The sequence below is a fragment of the Ictidomys tridecemlineatus genome, chromosome 5, assembly GCF_052094955.1.
Source record: "Ictidomys tridecemlineatus isolate mIctTri1 chromosome 5, mIctTri1.hap1, whole genome shotgun sequence".
NCBI classification, from domain to species: domain Eukaryota; kingdom Metazoa; phylum Chordata; class Mammalia; order Rodentia; family Sciuridae; genus Ictidomys; species Ictidomys tridecemlineatus.
This window is the reverse complement of record NC_135481.1, coordinates 53,408,054-53,434,925: the sequence shown is the minus strand read 5'-3', so window position 1 is coordinate 53,434,925 and position 26,872 is coordinate 53,408,054. Positions and strand designations below refer to the sequence as shown.

General features: G+C 39.3%; 1 protein-coding gene across 1 annotated transcript in view; it reads left to right on the top strand.

Annotated features, from left to right (window-relative positions):
• Positions 1-26,624, top strand: part of Slc35f4 (solute carrier family 35 member F4) — a 230,798-nt gene extending 204,174 nt beyond the window's left edge. Inside the window, exons 3-8 of the mRNA XM_078049959.1 lie at positions 2,414-2,711; positions 7,640-7,859; positions 17,832-17,957; positions 19,869-20,061; positions 23,843-23,932; positions 26,179-26,624. Of these exons, the coding sequence (XP_077906085.1) occupies positions 2,414-2,711; positions 7,640-7,859; positions 17,832-17,957; positions 19,869-20,061; positions 23,843-23,932; positions 26,179-26,420 (1,169 nt within the window). The 3' untranslated portion in view covers positions 26,421-26,624. The remainder of the gene's footprint in view (positions 1-2,413; positions 2,712-7,639; positions 7,860-17,831; positions 17,958-19,868; positions 20,062-23,842; positions 23,933-26,178) is intronic.
• Positions 26,625-26,872: the final 248 nt, after the last annotated feature.

The window sequence follows — 26,872 nt, the reverse complement described above, 5'->3', positions numbered from 1 at the left end:
CTAAGGCTGGAATTAAGCACATACTCAGGGCTCTTCAATGACAGCACTGGGACTTAAATTCATGCTTCCAAAGTCTAGTGGCTTCTACCACCAATCTGCATGATTTCAATAAAGGTTCATATAAATGGGTAGAATTCCTAGTACACCCAATTTAGTGCTATATACAAAGCTATAAATCCAAGCAGGAATGTAGAAGTCTTTTTTTAAAAGCAAACAGAAAAATGAAAGCTCTGGATACCCATCCTTCTAGGAAATTAAATTAATCCTTTGTAAAATTATAAAAGCGGTTAAAAGCACCACCCATTGTACAGTGGTGTTCCAAAAGCAATCTTCAAAGATGGTAAGGATGGGGACACATTTCATCTCAAAAGGATATTTACAACCTTTAATGAATCATTCCTCCCTTATAAACTAGTCCCTCAGAACAACAGGATCTGAAGTATAGTAGGGCAAACCTTTCTCTTACGTATCACCTCTCGTAAATCTCTAACAAGACTGCCATTCCTATCAGGAAAGAGAAAATTTTCCCCAAACCAGTGCTGAAATCTCCAGTGCTAAAATGGAATGCTAAAGACTAAAAACCTAGACAGAATCAATATTCAGAATAAAAATCTGGGACCCTGGAAACCTTGAATACTCCTTAATGTCTCAGTTTTATCATCTATAAAGTGGGAATGATTGTACCTATTCAATAGGGTCTTGCTTTACCAGCTTCCCAACACAATAGTCTCTCATTCTACCTGCTTATTAACTCTAGTTTTCCTCTCTGCATAACCCACATGGACACAGAGGAAATGCTCAGAACAGTTATCAGGAACAGGTAGTGTCTATACCTAGTGTAGGGAGCTGGCTCCTTATATTTCCAGACTCACCTCAATGCCACTGCATCATGGAAGTTTCCCTGATCTTCTGCCAGCCCTTAACAAGTGCTTCTCTGCCTTATGTGGACTCACATCTGTCAAAGTTGCCCCTGTCACACTGTGAGCTTAAGTCTTTCATCTTTGAACCCTTGGGAACCCAACTAGCTCCTGATATAGTCTCCAAAAGATTTTGTTGAATAAATAAATAAAAGAATAAAGTTTTCATCTTTTGGAGCCCTAGGGCCTGTGAATTCAGTTGAGTTTTTAAGACTTAGAAGTCATGTAGTAATTGCTGTGTTCATACTTAACTTAGTTTATATTCCCAAATGAAGAATTCACTTTCAAAGCTTGCTTCCCCATCTCCCAAAATGATTATATCAGAAAGCCTTAGCTGGGTAAAGGTTTTTAACCCAGTGGGACAGTCATGCCAGGCTCATTAAGCAGGAGGAACATTTTCAGCCACAGAGCCAGCAGGTTCTGGAGAGGTGATGTGAGAAGCCCCATCCACTATTAGTAACCTGTGAGCTGCACTGCTTTTGTTACCACCAGCGCAGGCCTTGTGCTCAAGGAGGGTTCCTGGGCATCCAAGGGAATCTTGCAGACAATTTTGCCTCCCTTCTCCAGGATTCTACCTTTGGGAGTCTCAGCTTGGGGACTCAGAGGGAACTCTGCTCCTATTCAACTTTCTGCTAGGCATAGGAATTTATTATGTTGAACTAATTTTCTCCATCAGGGGAGATGGCCTTTATGATTGTCAATTGCAGAGAGCTTTGGCTATTTTAATGTGAGGAAAAAAATGCTACTAACTTTTCTTAGTAAATGTCAAAACACAAGGCAGAGCCTATTATGTTCCCAGAAATACATTAAATAGTAATTTGCTATGAGGTGGGAAATGGCTCTGTTATAGTCAGGATTTGCACTTGTTCTTGGGACACACTGTTTTTCAATTTAATAGTCATCTTTGCTGCAATTGTTAAAATATCTCAGTGGAATATAAAAACAAATATTTATTTCTCACTCACTTTTCATGTTGGTGGAGCCTGGGCGGCTTCAGCTAGGTTCTGCTCATTCCCCCACATAGACTGAAAAAGAACTTCTATTTAGGATTTTCCATTTTAGTACCAGAGAGAAAGAGTAAAAGTGATGGTGGGGTCTTCGGATGCCTCTTAGAACTTCTGCTGGGAGGTGGTGTAACTCCCATCACTCATATTGGATTGAATCAGGCAATTCACGTGGCCATGGCCAAAGTGTTTGGAAGTTAAGAGAGGGTGTGCTCCTATAAGGAAAGGGGACCAGCATAGCATCTCCCATGTACATGAGCATCCTCAAGTGCTGGATAGGGTCCAGGTTCATGCTGTACCTTGTAGAGCAGAGATTATAAGAGAAAGCAAGCCAGAATCATCAATCTCTTCTGATGGTAGTAGAAAAGAGAAACACTGGCCATTCTGCCATTTTCCTCTTTGGTTACAACCTTCTTTTTTAAGTTTCTGATGTGTTTGATTACTGTTTTGTAACCTGATTCCCACACATTTGTATTCCTTTCCTGTTTTCAGGGGAAGATGGGACACAGACTCATCCTGAGAACAGCAGCCAAGAAAACAGAATCAAGGCTCGCTGCCTGTCCTGCACGTCCGTGGTTCTGAAGGCTGTCTGGGGACTCTTGATCATATTGTCAGTTTCTTCGTCTTGGGTTGGAACCACACAGATTGTAAAAATTACTTATAAGAACTTCTACTGTCCATTTTTCATGACATGGTTTTCAACAAACTGGAACATTATGTTTTTTCCCGTCTATTATTCTGGTCATCTGGCCACTGCTCAAGAAAAGCAATCTCCAATGAAAAAATTCAGGTAGGTTTCATGACAAATGGCCAACAGGAGATGTCTGGGAAAATATACCTCTGTATGTATACATAGTTTCATCTCTTCACAATATGAATTGAGTCCTTGGGGAGTGAGAAGCAGGGTCTGAGGTTGATAATGAACATAAGAAAACAGCCCTCCCCTTAAAAAAATTGTGTCTACAACATGCCAGGCACTGAGCTGCTACTAATTTTTTTAATTCACCATCGGTAACAACGCTTACCCTTTTTTTTTTTTCTCCCAGTACTGTGGAATGAACACAAAGCCTTGCACATGCTAGGCAAGAGCTCTATCCCTGAGCTACATTCTCCAGCCCAACATTCACCATTTTTTAAAAATATTTTTTTAAATGTTGATGGACCTTTATTTTATTCATGGATTTATGTGCAGTGCTGAGAATCAAGCCCAGTGCCTCACACATGCTAGACAAGTGCTCCACCACTGAGCCACAACCCCAGCCCCTCAACATTCACCTTTTAAGATGGGGCTATTATCCCCATTTTGACACAACAGGAAACAGATTCAGAAAGGTTAAATGATTTGTTCAAGGTCAAACAGTTACAAATAATGGAACCCTGGTTTAAATCTAGATCTGTTTATCTCTAAAAGTCATGTTTTTAAAAATCTCAATGTCTCAAATCCAGAGTAAAAAAAAAAAAAAATCTAAAAGATTCACAGTTTCAAAACATTTGCTCAATATCCCTGACACTACAATTCGTGAGCAGATGAAATGACCTAGGTTCATGCAGTGGGAGGTCTGGCCCTGGGCAACTTGAAAAGATCCCATTCTTTGCTGGCTGGGAGCTCATGTGGCCTTGTCTGTCTGTCTGATGGTCATGAGCAGTGGTGGCTGGGCTTCCTGGAATCTCGTGGTTCTAGTGGTTGCTTCACACTGAGCCTGGCTTCTGCAGCTCCTCTTGGGGAGTGGAGGAAGTTGAGAGGGCTGAGGCAAACACGGCATTTGGCTCAACACTCTTTAGTGAGTGCACAGCTTCTTGAAAAGGAAAAGCCCAGAGATAAGCAATAACATCCAGAACAGCCACTACGATAAAACAGGGACCTCGGTGCAGAGCAGATGGGAGAGTGAGAGCTTATTGGTCTTCTGCAGAATGACCATCAGTTTGTCTTGCAGACACCAAAATAACCTTCCCATGAGAAGGGAAATGCCTAACCAAAAGGATGACTGTTGTGATTGGTGCATTATAAGACTATTCCTAAGTGCTTAACAAACTGTGATGGGTCTCTCTCAAGTTACATTTCCTATAGCCAACCTGGAAGTACCTGGGAATACTATGAGCTATATGTGTCCGTGACAACTCAATTATAATTAAATAATTTAAGAAGGAAACTTAGAATCAATATTGTCTGCTTTGGAAGAAAGAATAAATTCCCATACGTATTTGCAATTGCTAAAGATATTTTTATTCAGTCCTATCAAAATAGAAATAATCTTGAGGCATATTTTTTCCCATAACAGTATGTAATAAATTATAGCTGGGGAGCATCGTTATCAGAATAGTATCAGATAAAAATAGCGGTGTGTACCAGATAGCACTGTGTTCCACCTGAATATACCTGTGATTTAGATAAACATGTTGATAAAAATAACAAAAGAGTCTAATGAAAAGAGTGGTCCAAGAACATTTTAAAGCAAGCCAAGGTGGTTTTATCTAAGATAACACATTTGCAAAAGGCTATTGCTGACAGAAATGATATTTGGGGAATCAGCTTCATCTTTTCCCCAATCTCTCATGTCAGACTAATTCTGAACTTGGCAAAATCTGTGATTTGACAAGATACCTCCACCTGTTAGTGCAGGTAGAATGAAGTTGAGCATTTCTGATCAAATAAGAAAGCTTTCATTGTTAAACACAGAACACTATTTTTGAAAGGATTGTTCTCTAGTGAGAACTGTAAAGGAGGTTGTCAGAAAATTCTTAGATCCTTGATCTGTTTTCCCTGTAGACTCATTAACACCATCTGCCAAGCAGGAACTCCCAAAGCTCCCAAAGGCAGAATGAGGGGAGATAGACTTAGTGTGAGACCGGAGACAGGAGTTATCCCCTAGCACCAGAACTTCTGACAGTTTCTCTCCCAAATGGTATGAAAGCATTTCTAGTTTTATTTTCCCCCTATTACTCATATTAAAAGAATTTTCAATGTCCATTTGGAAGTAATTTTCAATGATTTAATCATTCCAATTGTATGCCACCAGAATTCAGTTGTCTCTGGTGAATTTGAAATTTAGAAGAAAGAAATTATATCTCATAGTTTTAACAAGGTTATTTTCTTAGAGGGAATAAAAATTCTAGAACAAATTAATTAGAGTGGCAGATATACTAGACTCTGCCAGGCACCTATGAAATGTGCTTTAAGTGGCTATTTGGCATGTAGAAAGTATTCGATAACTAGCCTCCATTCCAAGCTTTGCCACCTGTCAATGCCCCTTATCCAGAAATTTTGTTACCATCCCCCAAAGAGACCCACTGCTAATTGCTTCCCTATAAAAATCTTTTTAAATTTTATTTTATTTTAATATTTTTAGTGTTCCCATTTCTTAGCGCTTAGTGCTTACAGAGTATAAGGTTACACAAGTGACCTGGCATTTGGATAGTATTTTTCATTTCTGCAATAGTAGCAGAAATGCCAAATGGGCATAAGGTTGACGGTGAGAATAAATGGGAAAAGAAAAGAGAAAAATAAAGGAATGAGCACCTGGGGACAGGGTCAGCCAGGTGACAAGAAGTCTTTACTGGGCAACTGCATTTTACCAGCCTTTCTGTCCTTGGGCTTTTCCCATGGGACCCTATATGGCTTCCCTGGGGAATCCAAGTGTTCCCTCACCTGCATCCCAAGTCTTTTCTTGAGGGCACTCAACCCAGTATGATGGTAGGAAGATCCATCACTGCCTAGGGCCAGCGATAAGAAAAAGAAATCATTGAATCAGAAATGGGTTTCCTTTTGGTCATTGACAAATCTGTATTTAAAAAGTTGCTCTGTGGTTATGGATGACAGAATAAACCCATGCCTCTCCACTCTGGCTCTCCATGACAGCTTCCTCATGGAGCAGAACCATCGGGAGCACAGAAAGCAAACCTTGTGCCCAGGCTAGTCTAGGCACCATGCTGCTGGTTCTATATGTGATACTGCTCCAGAATAACCCCCCACCCCCACCCCACTCCCCCACTCCCTCAGTCCCCCACCCCCACTTTAGAGAGGCCACTGATTTTCCTGAGCACATGTGATTTCTGTAGACTTTACAGAGGCTTTGCTTTGGGGTTATGTAATCCCATCATTGAAGTTGTGTCACTGTCCAGTTAAAATTTACCTTTGGGAAAATTTCATTTTCTTTTTATGAAAATTCTTCCTTTTTGGTTGTAACCCAGTGAAAGTCAAACCACAATACATATCATGTGTACAATATGCACTTTTAAACCTTCCTGGAATCATCGACCTACAACGCTCAGGAATCTCAGCTGCTTGGAAGCCCCATTTATTGGGAGACTTGATATTTAAGGCTATATTCCCTGTGCTTAGGACCTTTATCACTCTCTCACTTTATGTGGCCCTCCTGTCAGGAAAGATAGTTCACGTGTGTGAGGCAAACACTGGTCAGGGATCATTTTGGTACTTAAATTATTTTTTTTTTTTGGTGGGGGGTTACCAGAGATTGAACTCAGGGGCACTTGACCACTGAGTCACATCCCCAGCCCCATTTTGTATTTTATCTAGAGACAGGATCTCACTGAGTTGCTTAGTGCCTCGCTGTTGCTGAGGCTGGCTTTGAACTTGTGATCCTCCTGCCTCAGCCACCCAAACTGCTGAAATTACAGGCATTAAGTACAATGTTTGTCTTTAGTAAAAGTTGGAAAGAAACTAGTACCAGCACTCTCCACAGTTATGAAAATACATTTCATTATAAATGTTATAAATATGTCCGAATATTAATAACTCATTGCCTTGAACAAGATATTTACACTACTCTTGAAAATAGAATACTGGACACATAATAGCCACCCATAAATGCTTGGATGTTTGTGAACAACTGAGTGAAAAAAATCAAGCTAAATTCTCCAAGTGGCACGCCGGTTTTCAGTCATACACATACTGTCATCTTACCACTTCCATTAATGCCTATATGTATCGCTAGCTTGAACAGTTTGATTAACATGGCCCCATGGGCTTCATAGCCAATTTAATCAGAAATAAACAAATCAGAGGTTTAATTAAAGTGACTAGTTCCACACATTGAATTCAGATGATTCATCCAAAAATAGCAATGTATGCATATAAGCATACATTTCATAACTTAGTTTTGAATTTCATAACTTAATTTTTACTGTTTTCAGGGTTATTACAGAGGCTTTCTCATTTTTCTGCCTTAATAATATGGATAGGAAAATAAATTAGTCAATTAAGCAAAGATATTAGAAGGAGACACAGTAAATCAGGAATAACAAAACCCCAAGATGTGGCTTCACAGACACACAAGGCCTCCTGCTCCACAGGATTCTGGGAGTTGTCTGCGTCTGGTCACATGGCAGCTGCCATCTTGATCCTATTGCATTTGCCCATTGGGGAAAAAAAACTCTCCTTTCAATAGATAGTCATTTCAGCAATTACTTATTTCTGTATTTCTCCAGTCTTCTCTGAGAATGTCCATAGCCTGCCAGATGTCTGCCCTGGCAATCCCAAGGGAGTATCTGGGGAGGAGAGGGCCTACCTCTGTGCTGAAGAGCAGTGGGTTCCTTTCCAAGGCTCCCTGAAACCCACACGTGGCAGAACTGGGTTCAGTATGTTCCACAGCTGAATGAGAGACTTGAGTGCACTCCTGCCTGACAATGGCTATGAAGAGTCAGCCCCACAAGAAGGATCCCCATTAGCACCTGCATATTAATCTCTTTTTTCTTTCCTAGGGAATGCAGTCGGATTTTTGGTGAAGATGGTCTGACGTTGAAGCTCTTTCTTAAAAGAACTGCTCCCTTTTCTATTCTATGGACTTTAACAAATTACCTGTACTTACTGGCTTTAAAGAAGCTGACGGCCACAGATGTCTCTGCTCTGTTCTGTTGTAACAAAGCCTTTGTCTTCCTGCTGTCGTGGATTGTGCTGAAAGACAGGTTCATGGGAGTGAGGGTAATAGCACACTAAATTCAATGCGTGATGCCTCCTTTGATTGTAAATCCTGCGTCAGGAGAGCTGCTTTGGTTCATGGAGTTTCTATAAAACTTTTCCCACTGAGTACAAATTGAAATTTGAAGATGCATTAGGAAGCCCCGGCAGTTACAACATCATGAAAGAAAAAAGGGATCATCCTACTGGGGAGTCAGCTAATTGCAACAGGAAGCACTAAAACAGACCAAGAAAATAAGTTCCATTTTTAGAATAGTTTTTAGGACTCATTTTTCAAATTAATAGTGTGATCAATATCTGTCTTCAGAAAAGAAGGGTCTGGGGAAATTAGCCACAAGAAAGATTATGATTTGCTGTTTTCAATCAACATATTTTGGGACATCCCTCCCTCCTACTCCTACCCAGATGGATTTAATTAATATTGGTGTAAGTAGATAAGATTACCAAACAGTAATTAAAGTCACTGGTAATAGCACAATGCTGTTAAAAGTTGCTATATTTCTAGTGTGACTAATCTAGAAATGGAACTGAAAGCAGCAACTTGTACTTTGGTGTACAAATCCTTAATTGAACTGCATTAAATGTACACCAACCTCTTCAGTTCTGAGTTTATTCCTTTCAGAAGTAACATAGATTTAAAAAATAATAATAATAAATTTTGGTAAGCTCGTTCTATGTCGGAAATAGATTGTTTGGTAACTATGCAAGTTTCAGGAGCCAGGTTTTATTCATTTCATCTGGCATGCTACCATGATGAAAATATCAAGACAGCAGTTCCTTGGGAGGTCCAAATGAATAGCCTTTTACCAGAGTATCAACATGATGCAGTTTCTTATCCTCTGAAAGAGATGGCTAAGATTGGATTTGAAATCTCTTTTGCTGTCCAAATGCTGCTCTTGATGGCAATGATTCCAAGGTGTTTTTTCCCAGATGCTGAAATCAAAATCCATATTAGAAAGAAAGTTTATGACAGCCATGAACCCTGAAAGCTTTTTTTTTTAAAAAAAATAGCCAATTAAGAGCCAAGCACAGTGATGTACAATTGTATTCCTCCTCAGGAGGCTGAGGCAGGAGGATCTTTTGAGCCCAGGAGATCACTGCTAGCCTGGGCAACATAGCAAGAATCTATCTCTTAAATAAATAAATAAATAACCAGTTAGAAAATTCTGATAGAATCTTAGGAAATGCTGAAAAATTTAGAAGTGATGCTTGACATGAATACTAAGAAGAAAGCCAAGATGGTTTGATACCATTAGAATATACCAAATGTGATATCACATGCTCCACTAGATAATCTTGATTTGACACCCAAATGGTTTGGCACTATGTATTTATACCTGACATAGCGGTGCTGACTCTCTACCACCAGGTACCCTGACAAGTCCTTTGTGAACAGGGACCTTTCCTATGTTGTCCACTGCTCCCTTTTTAGAAGAAGGGAAAGAAAGGAGATTGAGTGGCTTTTCTGCTCCTCCAGATACCTATGGATACCAAAATAAATCAATACACTATTAGATTTACCAGTGAGAAAAACCAATTGTATTAGAATGAATGAATGCATTTAACCATGGACCTCACTGATGTAAGAAGTTGCATCAAAAAAAAAAAAGGCAGAATGTTTGAGACTTAAAAAAAAAATAACAAAAAATCAGCTGTGTAACTCACAGTTTTAAGACAAATGCCTATAGCCTACTAACCTCTGCCATTTTAAATTTGGCATATGCAGTGGATTTAATAGTGGCTCCCATTCCAAAAGGATCTGTCCATGTCCTAATTTCCAAAACCTGTGAATGGGACCTTATTTGGAAAGAGAGTCATTGTAAATGTCATTAACTTAGGAATCTTGAGCAAAGAAGATCACCCAGGATGATCTGGGGGGACCTAAATCCAACAACAATTGTCTTTATAAGAGACACACAGGAAATACACATGGAAGAGGAGGCAGCAGTTGTGATCACAGAGACAGAAACTGGAGTGACGTAGCCCTAAGCCAGGAGTGCCAGAGCAGCCACCAGAAGCTGGAACATACAAAGTATGTGCTGTCACCTAGAGATGACTTTGGGAGCATGGCCCTGGTGGATTTTGAACTACTGACCTATACACTACTATGAGACAATCAATTTCTGTTGGTTTAAGTCACCAAGTCTGTGGTTTCCAGAAGTCTCAGGAAACTAACACAGCATCTGTAAGAAATAAGATTTGATAGAAGAAATGTGAAGTAGCCAATAAGTATTAGCAAATAAATACATGCATAAATTAAGATATCATAGATGGCCAAACAGCAAGCAGTGGTGTCAGGCATGTTGGTCGAAGTCAGATATCTTTCTTTTTCAAGACAGGAAGTGTTTTACTGCTCATTATGAAACGTTTTTTATTGATGTTTATTGATGCCATGTTCCAGGAGAACGTCAAAGTGTGCTTTTAATGATGCTCATAATCAGGCCATGGAATATGGGAAGCACCACAACATATTCAGCATTTTGCCTTTTGACAGTCTCAGCAATTCCTTTTCTCCTAAGACATATAGAGAACATGTATAATTAGGTCATTTGAGAAACTAAAGGACAGTGAATGCAGCACCAACAATATAAATGCTGCTTTTATTGCCTTTATCTATAAATCATCTAAAGCTCAGCCCTGCCCGATGCTGTGCCACAGGACTCTCTTAAAACAAAAAAAGCAAAATGCAAAACAAATCAAAAAAACCTGTTTTCAGTCATCAGGTGGAAACCTATCTTCTATACCATTGAACTAGAAACTTCAACAATGTTGATATTAAAAACACTAACTGGGTGGGCTGGGGCTGTAGCTGAGAAGTAGAGTGCTTGCCTAGCATGTGTGAGGCACTGGGTTCAATCCAGTATCACAAAATATCAATGAATAAAATAAAGATATAAAAAATACAATCATATTAAAAGAAAAACAACACTGACTGGTTTACCTGTCAATATTACTTTTTATTTTTTAAAAAACTTTGTTTTAAAATATATTGTGCACCTTAATTTTTTTAAAAAAAAGCACATATTTTCATGGCTTATATTAAAGATTCAGGAGTTTAGAGACAAATGGTCATTGGTTTGTAATTATAATTTGCTTGGCCCCAAGAATGACATTTAAGACAGAAAGCTATGACCTCCCTTACTTTTATTTTTTCATGTCAAAATAATTCCATAGAGAGAATAGAGGATGCTTTAAGTTATAAGATCAGTAAGTACGGGTTTATCTGGACCATCAGTCAGCATTATTCATATAAAATGAATTAAGCATTATGAATAACTCGTTAATATTTTGTTTCTTTGGAATAGATTCAATTACAGTTGGAAAGGTAATCTATTACACATTATTTTCCATTATAAAATCATTTCCCCTAATTTAATGGTAATGTTTATGAGCAGTTTCTTGCAGCTAATTTATGATCATCCCATGGAAATCAGTGAATTTCTGATATTTCTGATAAAGATTACAAAACTGTTGGAAGGTGATAATCCAGCTCTTGCAGCTTTGAATATGGGTATTTTCCCATCTCTGAGATCCTGTCTTATTTATCTATAATTTTTAAACTTATGAGAACCTGAAAAACTATCATCACTGTAATGAAAGGAGGTTATTGGGGCTTGGGTTTGGCTCAGCACTAGGTGAGTATGAGGAGACCCTGGTTTCCATTCCCAGCACCACAAAAACAAAACTAAAGAATATTCTTTCTAAGAGAAATGAGCCACTGGGTAAAAGTTTTCTTCTCAGTTGCTGGTGTCTCTTTCACTTCAATGAAAAGTATGTTAGACTGGGAAGTTAGAAACCTTTTTTTCAGATTCAGTTCCTCCCTTAAATTTTGTGTTATTATGTCAAATGTTTTCTTTCATTTTAAAATTTCCTTGATGATATAGAGAAAATTGGTGGTTGGAGAAAGGTTCAGCAGACCCCAATTTTCGTAGCAGATAAGAAATGAATGTGTCCCTTCATCTTGGTACCCACATATTTTCAGCCATATGTGGACCCCTAGGGAGTTAATTTCCCAAACTGTGGCTGTTCTGGAGTTTCTCCTTGACCCACCAAGAACTGACTGAAGTATGTCAGTTTGACTGAATCTGTCATTGCCTAAGCTGTACTTTGAATTCATTTTTTTTAAAATTTTTTGTTCTTTTTAGTTATACATAATGGTAGAGTATATTTTGACATATCTACAAACATGAAGCATGACTTATTCAGATTAGGATCCCAGTCTTGTGGATGTACACGATGTTGAAATTCACTGTGATGTATTTATATGTACTCATAGGAAAGTCATGTTAGCTTCATTCCACTGTCTTTCCTATTCTTATGGCCTCTCCCTTCCCTTTGTTTTCCTTTGTCTAATCCACTGAACTTCTATCCCCCTCCCCCATCACCTTGTTGAGTGTTAGCATCCATACATCAGAGAGAACATTTGGTCTTTGGTTTTAGGGAATTGGCTTATTTGAATTAGCATGCTAGTCTCCAGATGCATCCATTTACTGGCAAAGGTCATAAAGTCATTCATTTTTATAGCTAAGTAATATTCTATTGTGTATATATACCACATATTCTTTCATCCATTCATCTGTTGAAGGGTACCTAGTTTGGTTCCATAGTTTAGCTATTGTGAATTGAGCTGCTGTAAACATGGATGTAGCTGTGTTACTGTAGTGTGCTCATTTTAACTCCCTTGGATATATACTTAGGAGTGGTATAACTGAGTCAAATGATAGTTCCATACCTAGTTTTTTGAGGAATCCCCTACTGCTTTCCAAAGTGGTTGCACCAATTTGCAGTCCTACAGCAGTGTATGAGCTACACTTTGAATTGAGATCCTCCCTCCCCCAACCCTCCCGCAGAGTGCTATAACAGGACATTAGAGCTGAGTAGCTACTGACTGGTGCTGATATTACATTCTAAAATAAGATTCCAAGTAACTTGGGTAATTGCTCATTCATGTGCAGTGAAGACTTCTCTGCCAAGGACTTCATGTTTCCCAGGGCAGGGCTTCTCATCCCTCTCTTGGAAGGACAACCACCTGGGAGTAGAGCTAAGAGAGGAGAAAGCTGGGTTGTGACTGCTCTCAGATTGTATGCCCACGATGAATCCCTAACTCCATCTCGAGGTGCAGTCAGGTGCCACCTCCACACGTATCCTGCAGTCTCTCCTAATGGGATTTCTTTCCCTCTTTGCTATTCAAATGTCCTTTGAGATCATTTTCAAATGGATTTTATTCTTATGAGAAGATGGCGTTCAGAAAAAGGCGTTCAGAGGCCCAGCACCCCTTGAATTCACCCATGTGTGAGGAACTCCCTCTCTTTCCCTTCATATGCACAGCATCTGACTGCTTAAATCAATCAATAGATTGCCCTCCCGGTTCATTTCTTGCACTTCAGCTCTTGTTTGGCTTAATTGGATCTGAGTAAAGGAGATAGTGCTTCACAGAACCTTAAATATGATATGTGCAGAAGTTTAAGGATGCTGTTCTTTGAAAATGGATCTATCTAAATCCGCTCATAGGTGCGGCTCTCATTGACCGAGCTGTTAGTGTGTATCTCAGTTACAACTGTTTACCTGGAGCCTTGAACTTCAGTACCGCCACTGCCAGCAATATAGTTTGAGACCTGCATTTTGGGAATTGCATTTGGCTTTGGGATTCCAGGGTTGCAGTGTGAACTAGTGAAGCTCCTCTATGCTCAGCCAGCTTCAAAAATCAGAGTAACCTCAAAACAAAGTAAGAAAATATGTTTTGGTTCCAATCGCTCACTTAGACCTGTAAGTTCCTCAAAGAAATACTATGGGAATAACATTGAATTAAAGGTTCATTTCAATCCCTTGGGCCCTAAAAGATCTGGTATTGCTAGGAAAATAATGATTCTGGAAACCATCTGTTAAAGGGAAACACAGTGAAGGGGATGAGGTTACTCACCTTCATGGAGATGCAGGTTTGGGGATTTTGAGGTCCTCAATGGAAAAAAAAAAATACAAGAAAGGAAAAGCATTCTGAAACCAGGTGCTTCTCTAGCTTTTTTCTTTTCAAACTTTTTTTTTTTTTATGAAAGGTACAGGAAACCTAGCTTTCATGTGGGGTCTCGGGTAAGTATTTAGGGCAGTGATATCACCAAATATCTCTTTGGTCTTTCAGAACAGGCTTAAATGACCTCAAGTCCACCTCTGCCCTTAATAGTTGACCCAGAAAACTCTCTGAGAGGCTGAGATGCAGAAGAAGGTAGATGTTTCACAAGGCTGTTACTCACCAGTCATGCTGGGAAAATGGGCTAAATAAATCCCGTTTTTTTGGGGGGGTATACTCCCGAGGTGGGAACACCTAAAGGACAAAAAACAGGGAGGTTCAGGATGTTAAAACTGGAAACATTAGCAGCTTGGTGTCACTACAGTTATAAACATTCTTATTTAAATTTAAATCAATTAAGATCGTGGTAGGTGTGGGTTTTATTACTTAGACACTCCTGGTTGGTTAAGAGGTTGGAACTGGACTAGATTATGAGAGTCACCACTTTTCAGAAGCCAAATGAATGGCACCACTAGATGGCACATTTCCAGAGGGAGGGGATCCTCATGAGTACCAAGATGTCTCAGAAGCATCTCTGTTGTGGACACCCTATGCATGAGCACATACCAGCACTGTTGACATAGAATTTAAGATACTGGCTTCCTGAAGATGCATTTCTGGTGTGTTAAGCACAAAAAGAGTCATTTCATGGGTTTCTGTTGAGAGAGAGAACTAGCTATTATTCCTTCCTTGATGAAGATGGATTCTGAAAATGCAGGTGACTCAGATCTGCTTAGGTCATTTGTTCTCTGAACATTTAAAAAGCATTTACTCTCCAGCATAAAAGAAACAGTGCCAGGGAGAGGGAAGTTCACTGGATTAGACAAAGGGGAATGAAGAGAAGGGTTGGGGGATGGGAATAGAAAAGATAGTCAAATGAATACACATAACTTTCCTATGCTTATAAATGAATACACTACCAGTGAAACTCCACATCATATACAACCACAAGAATGGGATCCTAATAAGAATAGGTTTTACTCCATGTATGTATATATTAAAATCCACTGTACTGTGGATTTTTAAAATAACAAATAAAAATCTAAAAACTAAAAGAAAAAAAGAAATTCATATTGAAATGCAGAATTGTTTTTAAAAAAGTAAAGCAACAAAAAAATAATAAAAATAAAAAATAAAGTGCCTAGCAGAGCCATTCTGGAGCATATAACCAGTTGCTCCAAATAGATCTTCCCCTCAACTTTTTCTACATTTTCAAGATTAATTGAGGTCTGTTCCTTTAGTTCCAGCTGTGTAGAGAGGAAATAGAGGCTTTCTTAAAACATGCCATAGAAATTTTGTCCTAGCAGATAGTTGTAAAATTTTTTTTAAAAAAATGTGGCAGACGATTTATCTTTCCCCTCATCTAATATATAACCCATAAATTATTGCCTGTACCACGGAGAAAAAGTTTTTCTATCATCTCAAATATTCAGATTTTCATGCTTTCAGAACTTAACTAACAATGTTGTCTAGCCCCCTGAAGTGAAAAATACTTCTCTCCATGAGAGCAATTGAGAGAGACACTGGTGTAATTGATATGTCAATTTTAAGTGGTCCCGGAGAATATTTTCACAAGCACTTGAACCTAAAGACTGATGGAGATCTTTAAAAGGCTCACTATGCCTATAATTTTGAATTGCTATAAGATTATTTACTCTTTAGCCATATCCAATTCCTATCTTGAAAAAACTTAGATACTTCATGCAAATATATTTTTGCTAATGGCTTATTCATAAAAGGAAGACTTCTCACCTCTGTGCATATCCTGGGGATAATTGCATTACATGTTTGTCATTTTCTATGCAGGGTTTTTGTTTTTGCTATTGCTTTAAAAAAAAATTGTAGTTGTAGTTGGACAGAAGGCCTTTACTTTATTTGTTTATTTTTATTTGGTGCTAAGAATCAAACCCAGGGCCTCATATGTGCTAAGCAAGGGCTCTGCCACTGAGCTACAACCCCAGCCCTGGTTCTTTTTTTGTTTTGTTTTTAAATGTGCTGTTTGTTTTCACGATTCCCTAAATCCAGAATTATATATTATACACAATAGTTTAAACAAATATTATTTATTATAGAATAATTTTAATAATTTTAAATATGAAATAGCATATCATGTTAAAGTTCATTGGGATTAATACCATGTTCATTAGCCATATCTTATAGTAACCACATGATTATTTGACCAAGAAAATACAATCAAGGGTTAGCCAAAACAAAATAAATATCAATTGAAATTCATTATCTTTCCAGTTCAGTCTTATGAAGGAAATCTATTTATGTACATGAGTACTTTAGCCAGTGAACATTCTTCAAACACAAAAATCAGAAAATGCCAGTCTGCTGCGCCTTTTTTGTTGTTTTTTTCCTGAAATCAGATTGCCCCAAAAATGGTTGCAAATCCCTGGCTGAACTATAAAACCCCAAATTGAGGGAGATGATAACCCTCCCAGAATTCCTAGGTGTAGATAATCCCTTCACCATGTTTATTTATGAGTCTATTACTTCTTAGTTGGAAAATTTCCCTGACACCTCCATGGTGCACATATTAAATTCTATTCCTTATAGTTGGAGGTAGAGTCTAAGGAGAACACACATGTGGCAGTTTCAGAGAATGTGATATTCACTCAGCAAGAGAAACACCTCCCATCAAGCAGCCTCATGGATAATGTGTTGTGAAGATGGTTTTTCACCGCTGACACGTTGGAGTCTGTGCTCAAGTCATCTGCTGTTTTTCATAAAGGGAACTTCAGTATGGAGTTACTCTGTAACCACTCGTGCACTGGCCCTGGCTGGTCATTAAGTAGAGCATTGCTCTCACAGCACCTGAAGTATAGGCCATCAAGAGCACACACACCCTGATTAGCCTCAAGTCTAGTCTCATGTCGATAATCTAAATTTTGTTATTGTAAATAACTCCCTAATAATGTTAAAAGGGCTTGAAAAATCACATATGTGCAAAAGCTGTCTGCAGAGGAATCTATTTATTTGGAATATTCAGAACTGAAGCTTAACATATTAATCTCCAATTTGCTCACAAATTTTCAACTTGATTTTAAAGTCAGTGAGGAAGTGACATATTGTTCCCTATTCCAGGGTTATTTTCCTCTTTGCTGTAAGGCTGAAATGTTTTCCAGTAGAACCAATTGAGGACAATTAAAGAAACAGATGTGAACCAGCGTTGTACCAAGGGAGTGGACTCCTGTTTTATCATTTCACAGTACACCATTATGACCTCAGTCCAATTATGAAATATTTCACTTTATGTAGTTAATGAATGCTTCAGCATAATTAAGTTAAATTATCTTTCTGTGGTGTACCTAAAAAATTGAATTAATTTAAATGTAGACAAAAGGAAGAAGTGGCCTCCATTTGACATCCCAAGTGACAGAGCACATTCAATTTACTCCTGTATAAACCCCTAAAAGAGGTTATTCAGTTTCTTTTTTGCCCTTGGTCTAAGTTTTGCCCCTTAGCTGTATCAAAATTACGTCTCCTTAATCAAGTCCTAGTTATGTTCAGATCTTTAGAAATGTGAATTGATTCAAGAAGCTAATTAAAATGTATGCTGAACTGTTTGAAGAAAAAAAAATACAATACAGATGAAAATACTTAGAAGTGACTTCCTGTTGAATCCATTTCATCAGAATGGATGTTAAGCTCAAGAAAGTTGAATTAAAAAATTAAACTAAAAATTACCATTCCTTAATTAGAATGTGAATCGCTTTTATATTCTAGTCCTGATTGTCCCATGAGCATACTGATTTACTTTTAATACTGACCCTTCTTATATGTAAGCAGCGATATAGACGAGGTAATTAAATATAAGGAAATATTTAGCAACCTTTGTGAAGCCTTGTGTTGCTTGATTATACAGAGACATAATTCTTTATGTTTCTTTCCATTCTATTTGACAGATAGTTGCCGCAATAATGGCGATTACTGGCATTGTCATGATGGCATATGCAGATAATTTCCATGCTGATTCCATCATTGGTGTGGCATTTGCAGTCGGCTCAGCTTCCACGTCTGCATTATATAAGGTATGTTGTGCACCTTATTTTGTAATCAGCTGTCACTCATAGCTTACATTTAAGCAATAAAGAAAGGAAGCAAAGTGAAAACTTTGGTTAGAAAAAAAAATAGATGCATTTAAATAATAAATGATATCATATATTGAGTGCTTGCTATGTGGTTGACACCTGCCAGAGAATTTCAACTTTGTCAACACAACTTTATGAAACATAGATATATATATTTCCCACTTTTCAGGTAAGAAAATTGAAGATTTATAAGATTAAGTAACTTTCCCAGGGTCACATAGCCAGGAAGCAACAGATTGAAACTCTAGACCAGTCAATCCCTCAGCCTGTGCTCTACACTCCAGCCCCTCAATTATCAAGTCGTTGTAGCTGATATGTAGGAAAAGCTTGATCTCCCCTTGTGTTTCTTTCAGTTAACTATATGGTCATTATTTTAACTCCAACAAGGTATTATAAGTAATAAAGAAGCTGTCCCTTGAGAGTTGCTGTCTACCTGTTGATTCCAGGCCACAGAAGCCCACATCATTAGCAAAATAGAGACACTTTTTTTTTTCTCTCTGAGCCAGAGTCTGAGTCTGATCTCTGTACTCCCCAATCTTTTTCTACTAAGTTCCCAGCCATCCATGAAAACTCTACTCGAGGGTCATTGTAGCCACCTTCAGAAGTGAGGACTCGGGGAGAAGATCTCAAAGGTTGTTCCACAGAGCTTTATTTTTAAAAGCCAGCTTTCTGGATGTATCTACAGGACAATTCCAATTTTACCTCTCTCAGTGTTTCATTAAGACAAGCCTCTTTGAAAGACACAGAATACCCTTTGCATTCCTCCTGGAGGCCTGTTTTGACTATTCACCACCATTGCAGCTCAGAGGGCATGAAGTCTATTTCCATACTGACATTTCTTGGCCCACTGATTCTGTGTGACAAGTTTGACAAGTGTTCACTCATTCGCTATTAGTATCTAACTTGCTTCAGGACAGAAACTCCACCAAAACGTCGAATGTGGCTAAGTACTGGCACATGCTAGGTTCTCTTAAGTCTTTCAATAGAAAAATAAAAAAATAAATTCAGTTGAAATAAAAAACAGTACTTGAAATTGCTGTGTAATCAGGAGAGTACTCTTATGGAGAGAATTCTCCTGACCACATTACAGAATATTTTCATTCTGGGATTTGGGAATAGTGGCTAAAAATGCACAAAATCCTATGCCAATAATAATTTCAGGCAGAAATAATCTGCTGCAATCTATATTATTTGATAGAATTAGTAAAGGGAGATAGGGGTTAGGGAGCTAAGAAATAAGACACCAGGCCTGGCTTCTTCCCCCAGACTGTTCTGAGACAGATCAGCCACTCGCTTCTCCTTGCCATCTTACAATCCATAGGGGGGAAAGGTTTTTTTTTTTAATCCACAGAATAACATAATGTTTGTGAAGACATTTTAAGCTCAGAAAGAAAAGTGCTTATAAAGCCAAGGCATCATTATTTCTCTCAACCATGTAATTATAGGCTTTCTGTCCAATTTAGCTTTCAGTATTTGTCAAAATAAGAATAAAAGGAGCCCCATGTTTGAAAGGAAGAATTGATGGCATCTCAGTCCTTGAAGATTTTTCTGGGCTTAGGGTACTCTTATTTATCATGTACCCTCTGTGCTTCACATAGTGTACAGTACCCCAGCGATTTTCTACACCATAAGGAATTTACTCTATGGCTATTTTTGTCTTCTATAAAGGATATAAGGCATTTTAATATCTTGTCTCAACGTCCCATTTAGTGCCATGGAGATGACAGGGAAGGAAGACATGGAAGATAAGCTGTGGGCTGGTTAGTCCACTGTGTAGGTAGATAGAATCCCCATCTCTGTTCCAGCAAAGTGTCCCCAACTGTGTGGCTAAAGAGTTTCTTTCCCATTCAGGTTTTGTTTAAGATGTTCCTTGGAAGTGCCAACTTTGGGGAAGCCGCACACTTTGTCTCCACCATGGGTTTCTTCAATTTGATCTTCATCTCCTTCACCCCGGTCATCTTGTATTTCACCAAGGTGGAGCACTGGTCCTCGTTTGCAGCTTTGCCATGGGGCTGTCTCTGTGGAATGGCTGGACTATGGCTGGGTAAGTGTCCTCAGGTTTGGGCTTCCCTTTCCTATGGTCACTCGACCTTTCCTTAGATAGATCATCACAGCAGGATTATTCCCTTAGATACTTCTGTGCTCTATTGGCCAAACTTGCATTGGTTAATGTCCTGGAGTTTTAGGAACTTCTTGGCAGGCTTTGGTTTGATTAGATCAGCCATCCAACTGGTGTGCCTGCCATGGGGGTGCCTGCCCAGGCCACTGTCTTCACCACTGACCTTCAAGCAACCTCATCCAGTCTTGTGACATACTGTGTGATTTACATGCTCTACGTCTGCCACCGTGTGTTGGGGGAGGCCAAAGAATAGATGACAAATTGAAGGAACTCAGAGTGGTTCAAAATGGCCAGAGCACCAGGCTCAGGAGAGAGGGAAGGAGGAGATGGCATTCACGAGGGAAGCAGCTCATGCGGGTTCTGGAAAGCCATATTGAGGTTTGGATTTTTTATATATATTTATTTTTTAGTTGTAGTTGGACTCAATACTTTATTTCACTTATTTATTTATTTTTTTAAGAGAGAGATTTTTATTTAATTTTTGGTGGTCACAACATCTTTGTTGGTATGTGGTGCTGAGGATCGAACCCGGGCCACACGCATGCCAGGCGAGCGCGCTACTGCTTGAGCCACATCCCCAGCCCTCACTTATTTACTCTTATGTGCTAAGGATCAAACCCACGGTCTCACACCTGCAAGGCAAGCGATCTACCACTGAGTCACATCTCCAGCCCGAGGTTTGGATTTTAAATCCACTTAATATTTAATCAGGGAGGTGACGGGTTCACATCCGTATTAAACAGCTCACTCTGCTGAGCCTGGAGAAAGGGTTTGCAATAGGAGGCCCTCACCAGGAAAGAGAAGGCGGCGTGAGCTGAGCTTGGTAGTCCAGGCAAAGCAGAATGTGCCTCGTCAAGGGCCAAGAAAAAGCCACATGGAGTCTTTTTAATGTCTTCCCTCCCTGCACCCTGGAACTCTGGGGCTGTCTGCCTCAGCTGAGCTACGGGCTCCCACTTTTAATCTGTGCTACTGCTGTCACTTCATGCAAGAGGAACCTGAAAAAATAATGAGCCTGCTCTTCTCTCACCAAGCAGTCAAAAAACAGCAACAACTCAATGTCCCCATGCCTGTTTACTCAAAATCAAATCATTTGCATTCTGCTCCCCTTTCCACATACTGCCCAAGGTCAGCCTCTTTGCCTGCTCCACAGTTACCCGCCACACTCAACCTGCACGACCTCTGCCAACCCTCAGCTGACCTTCTTTACCAAGGTGATGTGATTTGAAATAGTAGCCGTACTGCAATTCCAGGGAGAAAAAAAAATGTCCTGATTCTATGATTAGGTCATCTTTTTCCACTCCAACCCAGGAGAAAGAAGTCTTAGGAAGCACTCAAGAGAGGAATCAAGTATTAATCGTTGGTCCCTTGAGTTCTTCTTTCCAAGGCCAAAAATGTATGGTTATCATCTCTCATTACCTCTGCTGAGTTGAGTAGAAATCAATAGCAATGTTTCCATAAGACCAAAATATCCTCATAAAAACACCTAGAATATTTCCTGGCCAAAAACAACCTACATGAGAACAATCAGAACCAAAATTTTATTGAATCTTAGCCCCTCACTGCACACACATGGTTTCTTTGCAGCAAATTAGGCCTCACCCGTGTATTCCTTGGCAGGTAATACATGCTCCTAAGCAAACCTGCTCAGACTGGGTGCCACCCATGCTAGCTGGACCTTGGAATGCTCCAAGCAGTGTTTTCTCTACACCCTACAGAGCACAGTGCCACCTGGCACTGCAGTTGCTCCACCAGGCTCACCCCCATGCTCTGCAGAGTTCACTGTGCCAAAGCCGTGCTCTTACAAATTGAAGAGATAGTCTCTCTCCTGTTATATACCCCAGGGTTTGACACTCCTCAGAGCTCCTGATCTTAAGTTTTCATTTCCACCCATCTCTTCTCCATGGGAATCAGATATAATCTGTCTGTGGCTGGTCTGAGAAATGGAACTGAGAGATGAACACCAGTCTGTGATCTGAACTGCCCCCACATGTCCTGCAACCATGGCTGTGACCGGTCTTTCAGTGACAGCCCAAATGCAGGTGGGCCTGCCTCCTCCAGTCACCTGGCATATCTGAATTGCACCTAAACTTGGGCTAGACCCCAGGCCACAAATAACACATTGAATTAGATATTCTTTTTGTTAGGTTGTCAAAAAAGAATGTAAGTATTCCATCCAAAGAACTAAGGAAAAACAGATAACACATTTCAGTGAAGATGCCTGGCTTTTGTTGAGCAAAAAGGGCTCAGTACTACAGAAAAACCACTGCTTTCATTCAATAGGCTAAAATATCCAGTTCAGCCAGCAAAATGACAGCTGAGGAGGTCAGCAGAACCTTCTTGCATTTAATAATTCCTAATGTGTTAAAATTTGCTATGTTTGACTCTCTGAGTCCCTCAAGGGACTGGAACACATTCCAACCTTATCACAAAGGAGGAGCAGTCACTAATTTAGAAGATCCCTTTGCCCTGACTGCTAGGAGTGTCGTATGAACAAGTCTTGAGAAGGTCAAACCCATTGTCTACCAAGCATAAGTGACTCCAGGCAACTAAGTTAGTGGGCTTCATTAAAGCAGGAATTATAAATGCCAGTAGAGAATACATACCTTTCTAACTGGAAGGGTTCTAGAACCCTTCTTTGAGTCTACAGAGGTACACGGAACATGCTTCAGTCATGTGCATAAAGACCTTCTCTGATTGAAGGACTTTTCATGCCTGTTAGTACTCATCACTCTATTCCCTAAAACGGACATTCAGTTGAACTTTGTTAAAATAATGCTCTGTGATTTATCATTTTTCCCTGTTTTTTTTTTAAACCGGATTGAACCCAGGGGCACTTAACCTCTAAGTCACAGCCCTTTTTTGTCTTTTATTAGAGACAGGGCCTCCCTAAGTTGTTGAGGCTGGGTTTGAACTTTCCATCCTCCTGCCTCAGCCTCCCACGTTGCCAGGATTACAGGCATGCACCATTGCATCCAGCTCTTTTTTTTTTTTTCCTTTTTGAAAATATTATTTTTAGTAATGTTGGAAAGGGATAGATCATTTTAAATTAAGTTCTATTTAACTAAAGAGTTCCAAAGGATTAACTAAAGAGCATGAAGCTACACCCTCAGTTAGCTCTGTAGATCTGTCTGCTGGTTACCTGTGCACAAATCAAGATATGGAAGCAGTCCAGGGAATTTGGTGAAGTATACATTAAACCCACCTTTGTCCATGTGAAGTTTACCTCAGAGAGGGAGAAAAAAAAAAAAACAGGATAGGCTGTCATTGGGTAGATTTTCCTTTAGATAGTGACATTAGAGCCTTTTACTCTTCTGGAAACATGGCCCAACATAGCAAAGTGACAAAGAGATAAATTGCCAAACTTCAATCTGTCACTTACTTTCCACCTCTGGCTGGCCCCACCCTACCTTTGCCGTGCTAATAAGCAGTATGCTGAATTTTACCTCTTTGCATTTGCTCCATATACCTGTTGCCAGCCAGTTGGCAAGAGCTCAGGCAAACAGGGAGATGGAGGAGGACAAAAGAATATGACTAATTTGGGGGGACATATGAATGCAACCATCTCCAAAATTAGAGGATTAATTGACCCACAGTGCAGGCACTTAAGAAGGCACCTTTAGCAAAGACATTGATTGTTTCACAGGAAGAAGAAAAGAGCTCGAATGCCGGTTCTCCTTCATTCTGTAGATCCTCCTTTGTTTTACAGCTTTCAACATCCTGGTGAATGTCGGTGTAGTGCTGACGTACCCTATCCTCATCTCCATCGGGACCGTGCTCAGCGTTCCTGGAAATGCAGGTACTGGCATGGTTTGGTATGTGCAGGTTCTGATGACCCAATAAGACTCCTGTTCGTCTTTATGCTCTGACTTGTTTCTTCTAGCAATGATGAATTATGTCCCTTGCCTCAGAAGATGTTTTTAAATATCATGAAGGTGGCAGACAACAGAATAACTATGCAGCAGATTTAAAATTTGCAGCTACAAAAACACTGCTTTTACTTGGTTGTGCTTTTAGAATTAAATACCAAATGTATCATTTGGGTTTCATGCAATCTCCCTGACAACCTAATTTCGTGGTATTTTTAGAGGAAGTCCTATGGAAACAAAAGGCAACCCAGCTTAGGACTCTGAAGTCAACGTCACTAATGAAAGTACAGAAAATGTACAGGGTTTTTGGCTCCCATCAAACTATCCTTAGGGAGCTGCGGAAGCTTCTCTTGGGAGCAGAGCAGGTGGCCCTCCAGGAAAAGCAACTTGACTCACAGGGGCAAGAGGAGAAGCTATTCATCTAGAATAATCTTTCTAGTGAAGCCTGCCAGTAACTCTAGTAATGAAAATGGGTTGTCTGGGTGACAGTTCCGTCAGTCCTTCCTACTTTAAAATTCTATGATTCCAAGTCTTGAGTACCATCTTTCTTTTCTTTAGGAAAACCAACATATGTTTACTGAGTGCTTATTATTCAATCAGGGATATAAACAAGACAGCAAAAAAAAATGTGCATTTTTGTTTCCTTAAGAAGCTTACAACTGAATTTAGAAAAGAAAACCAATATACTTGAAACAAGTTGGAACTCTACAATGCAACTTATTATTAAATGCCTAAACTATGAAAGACAGACCCAAGGGCTCTGAGGTATTTAGAGGAAAGGGAAATTAGAGAAGTGAAGTTGTCAAAGAAGTTCCTTATTCACCATGAATTCATTCATTCAATAAATAATTTCCGAGCACCTCATCTATGCCAGGAACTGTGCTAACATTGGTGATAGATCCTGAATATAACACAGTTCCTGCCCCTAGGACCATGTAGTGGAGAGGTAGATAAAGGGAAGTGAGTAATTACAAGGTAGAAAAATAATTGCTTTGATAGAGGCATGTTCTAGATGCTCTGAGAGCACATAGGAGGAGCTTACAAAAAGCTGCCTGCAAGAAACCTTCAGACAGAGCTCTCCCAGAGGGGATGGTTGGATGGAGTCAGATATGAGGAGGAAAGGGCAATTTATACAAAAAGAACAGCATGTGACAGACAATTCCACACTTAGGTATAGAACCAAAAAAGAAATAAGAAAAGAAAATTGGAAACAGGGATTTGAAAATATCCTTGTACATGAATTTTCACAAGAGCACTATTTACAATAGCCAAAAAGTAGATATACCCAAATGTTCATCAGCAGATGAGTGAATAAGCAAATTGTAGTGTACATAATGTGATATTATTCAGCCACAAAAAAAAATGATGAAGTATTGACACATGCTACAGCCACAACATAAGTCAACCTTAAAAACCTTATGTGAAATGGAAGAAAACAGTGTAAAAGTCACACATTCTGTGATTCCATTTATCCACTGAAAAAGAAGCAGATGTGTAGTTATCAGGGGAAAAAGAGGGGGGATAAAAGGTTGAGTACAGAGTTTAATTTTGAAGTGATAGAGATGTTTTGGAACCAGATAGAGGGTAATTGCACAATATTGTAAACGGACTAAATGTCACTAAATTCACTTTAAAACAGTTTTATATTATATGAATCTCACCTCAATTAAACTTTGAAAAAGGTCAACACATACAAAGTCATAGGCATGAACAAGTTTGGCTCATTTGAAAAATGTCCAGTGATCCATTGAAACTGGAAAAGCAGGTAGGACTGCAAAGGACAAGTCGAAGAAAAAAGCCAGGCTTGGTGCAGTGGCACATATCCATAATCCCAGGGACTTGGGAGGCTGAGGCAGGAGGATCACAGGTTCAAGGACAGCCTCAGAAATAGCAAGACCCTGAGCAACTTAGCAAGACTCTGTCTCAAAGTAAAAAAATAAAAAAGGCTGGGATTTGGCTTAGTGGTTAAGCACCCCTCAGAAAAATCCAAAGTACAAAAGGAGAGAGAGAAAACCATAGAGGTCCTTCGGTTCAGTTTCATGGAATTTGAGCTAAGCCTTGAGTAGCAAGTATGACTTTTGAAAATATGGAGAAGTGACACTGACTTAGGTTACATGTTTTCAGAGAAACTTAGAAACAGTCATGGGCTGTGACTGATGTGACTTTTCTTTCCTAGCTGTGGACCTCCTGAAGCAGGAGGTAATATTTAATGTCGTCCGTCTGGCTGCTACCATCATTATCTGCCTCGGGTTCCTGCTGATGCTGTTGCCTGAGGAGTGGGATGAGATCACCCTGAGGTTCATCAACAGCTTGAAGGAGAAGAAGAGCGAGGAGCACGTGGAGGACATGGCCGATTCCAGCGTGCACCTGAGGAGCAGAAGCAGGGCCAATGGGACAGTGTCCATACCACTGGCTTAAGGGGGACACAATTTGAATGCACGTCATATGTATATTCTGTGAATATAATCAAATTTTCTCACTACTTGTACACTCAAATGACAGTATTAACTCTGAATTTGGATAAATCATATGTAAAATAATGCCAACGATAAAAGTTTACATTTATATGCTTATCAAGGAACTGATGTAAATACTCATAATAAAATTTTTTATTAAAATATATTTGTCCTTGTTCTCTTTGTTCCGCTTGGAGGGGAATGTCCCTTGCAATTCACAAAATTTCCTGGAAATATGAGATTCAGTTACATCATAGATGTATTATCTTTGTCTCAACTGGCATAGAGACCTTTTCATTTCAATCCAGAGAGTATTGTCTAAGGGAAAAAGGTATGAAATGGATATACACTTCTTATTCATTGAAGTTCAATGAGAATCTAAAAATTCGAAAGCTGGCAAATCATTAAACTAAT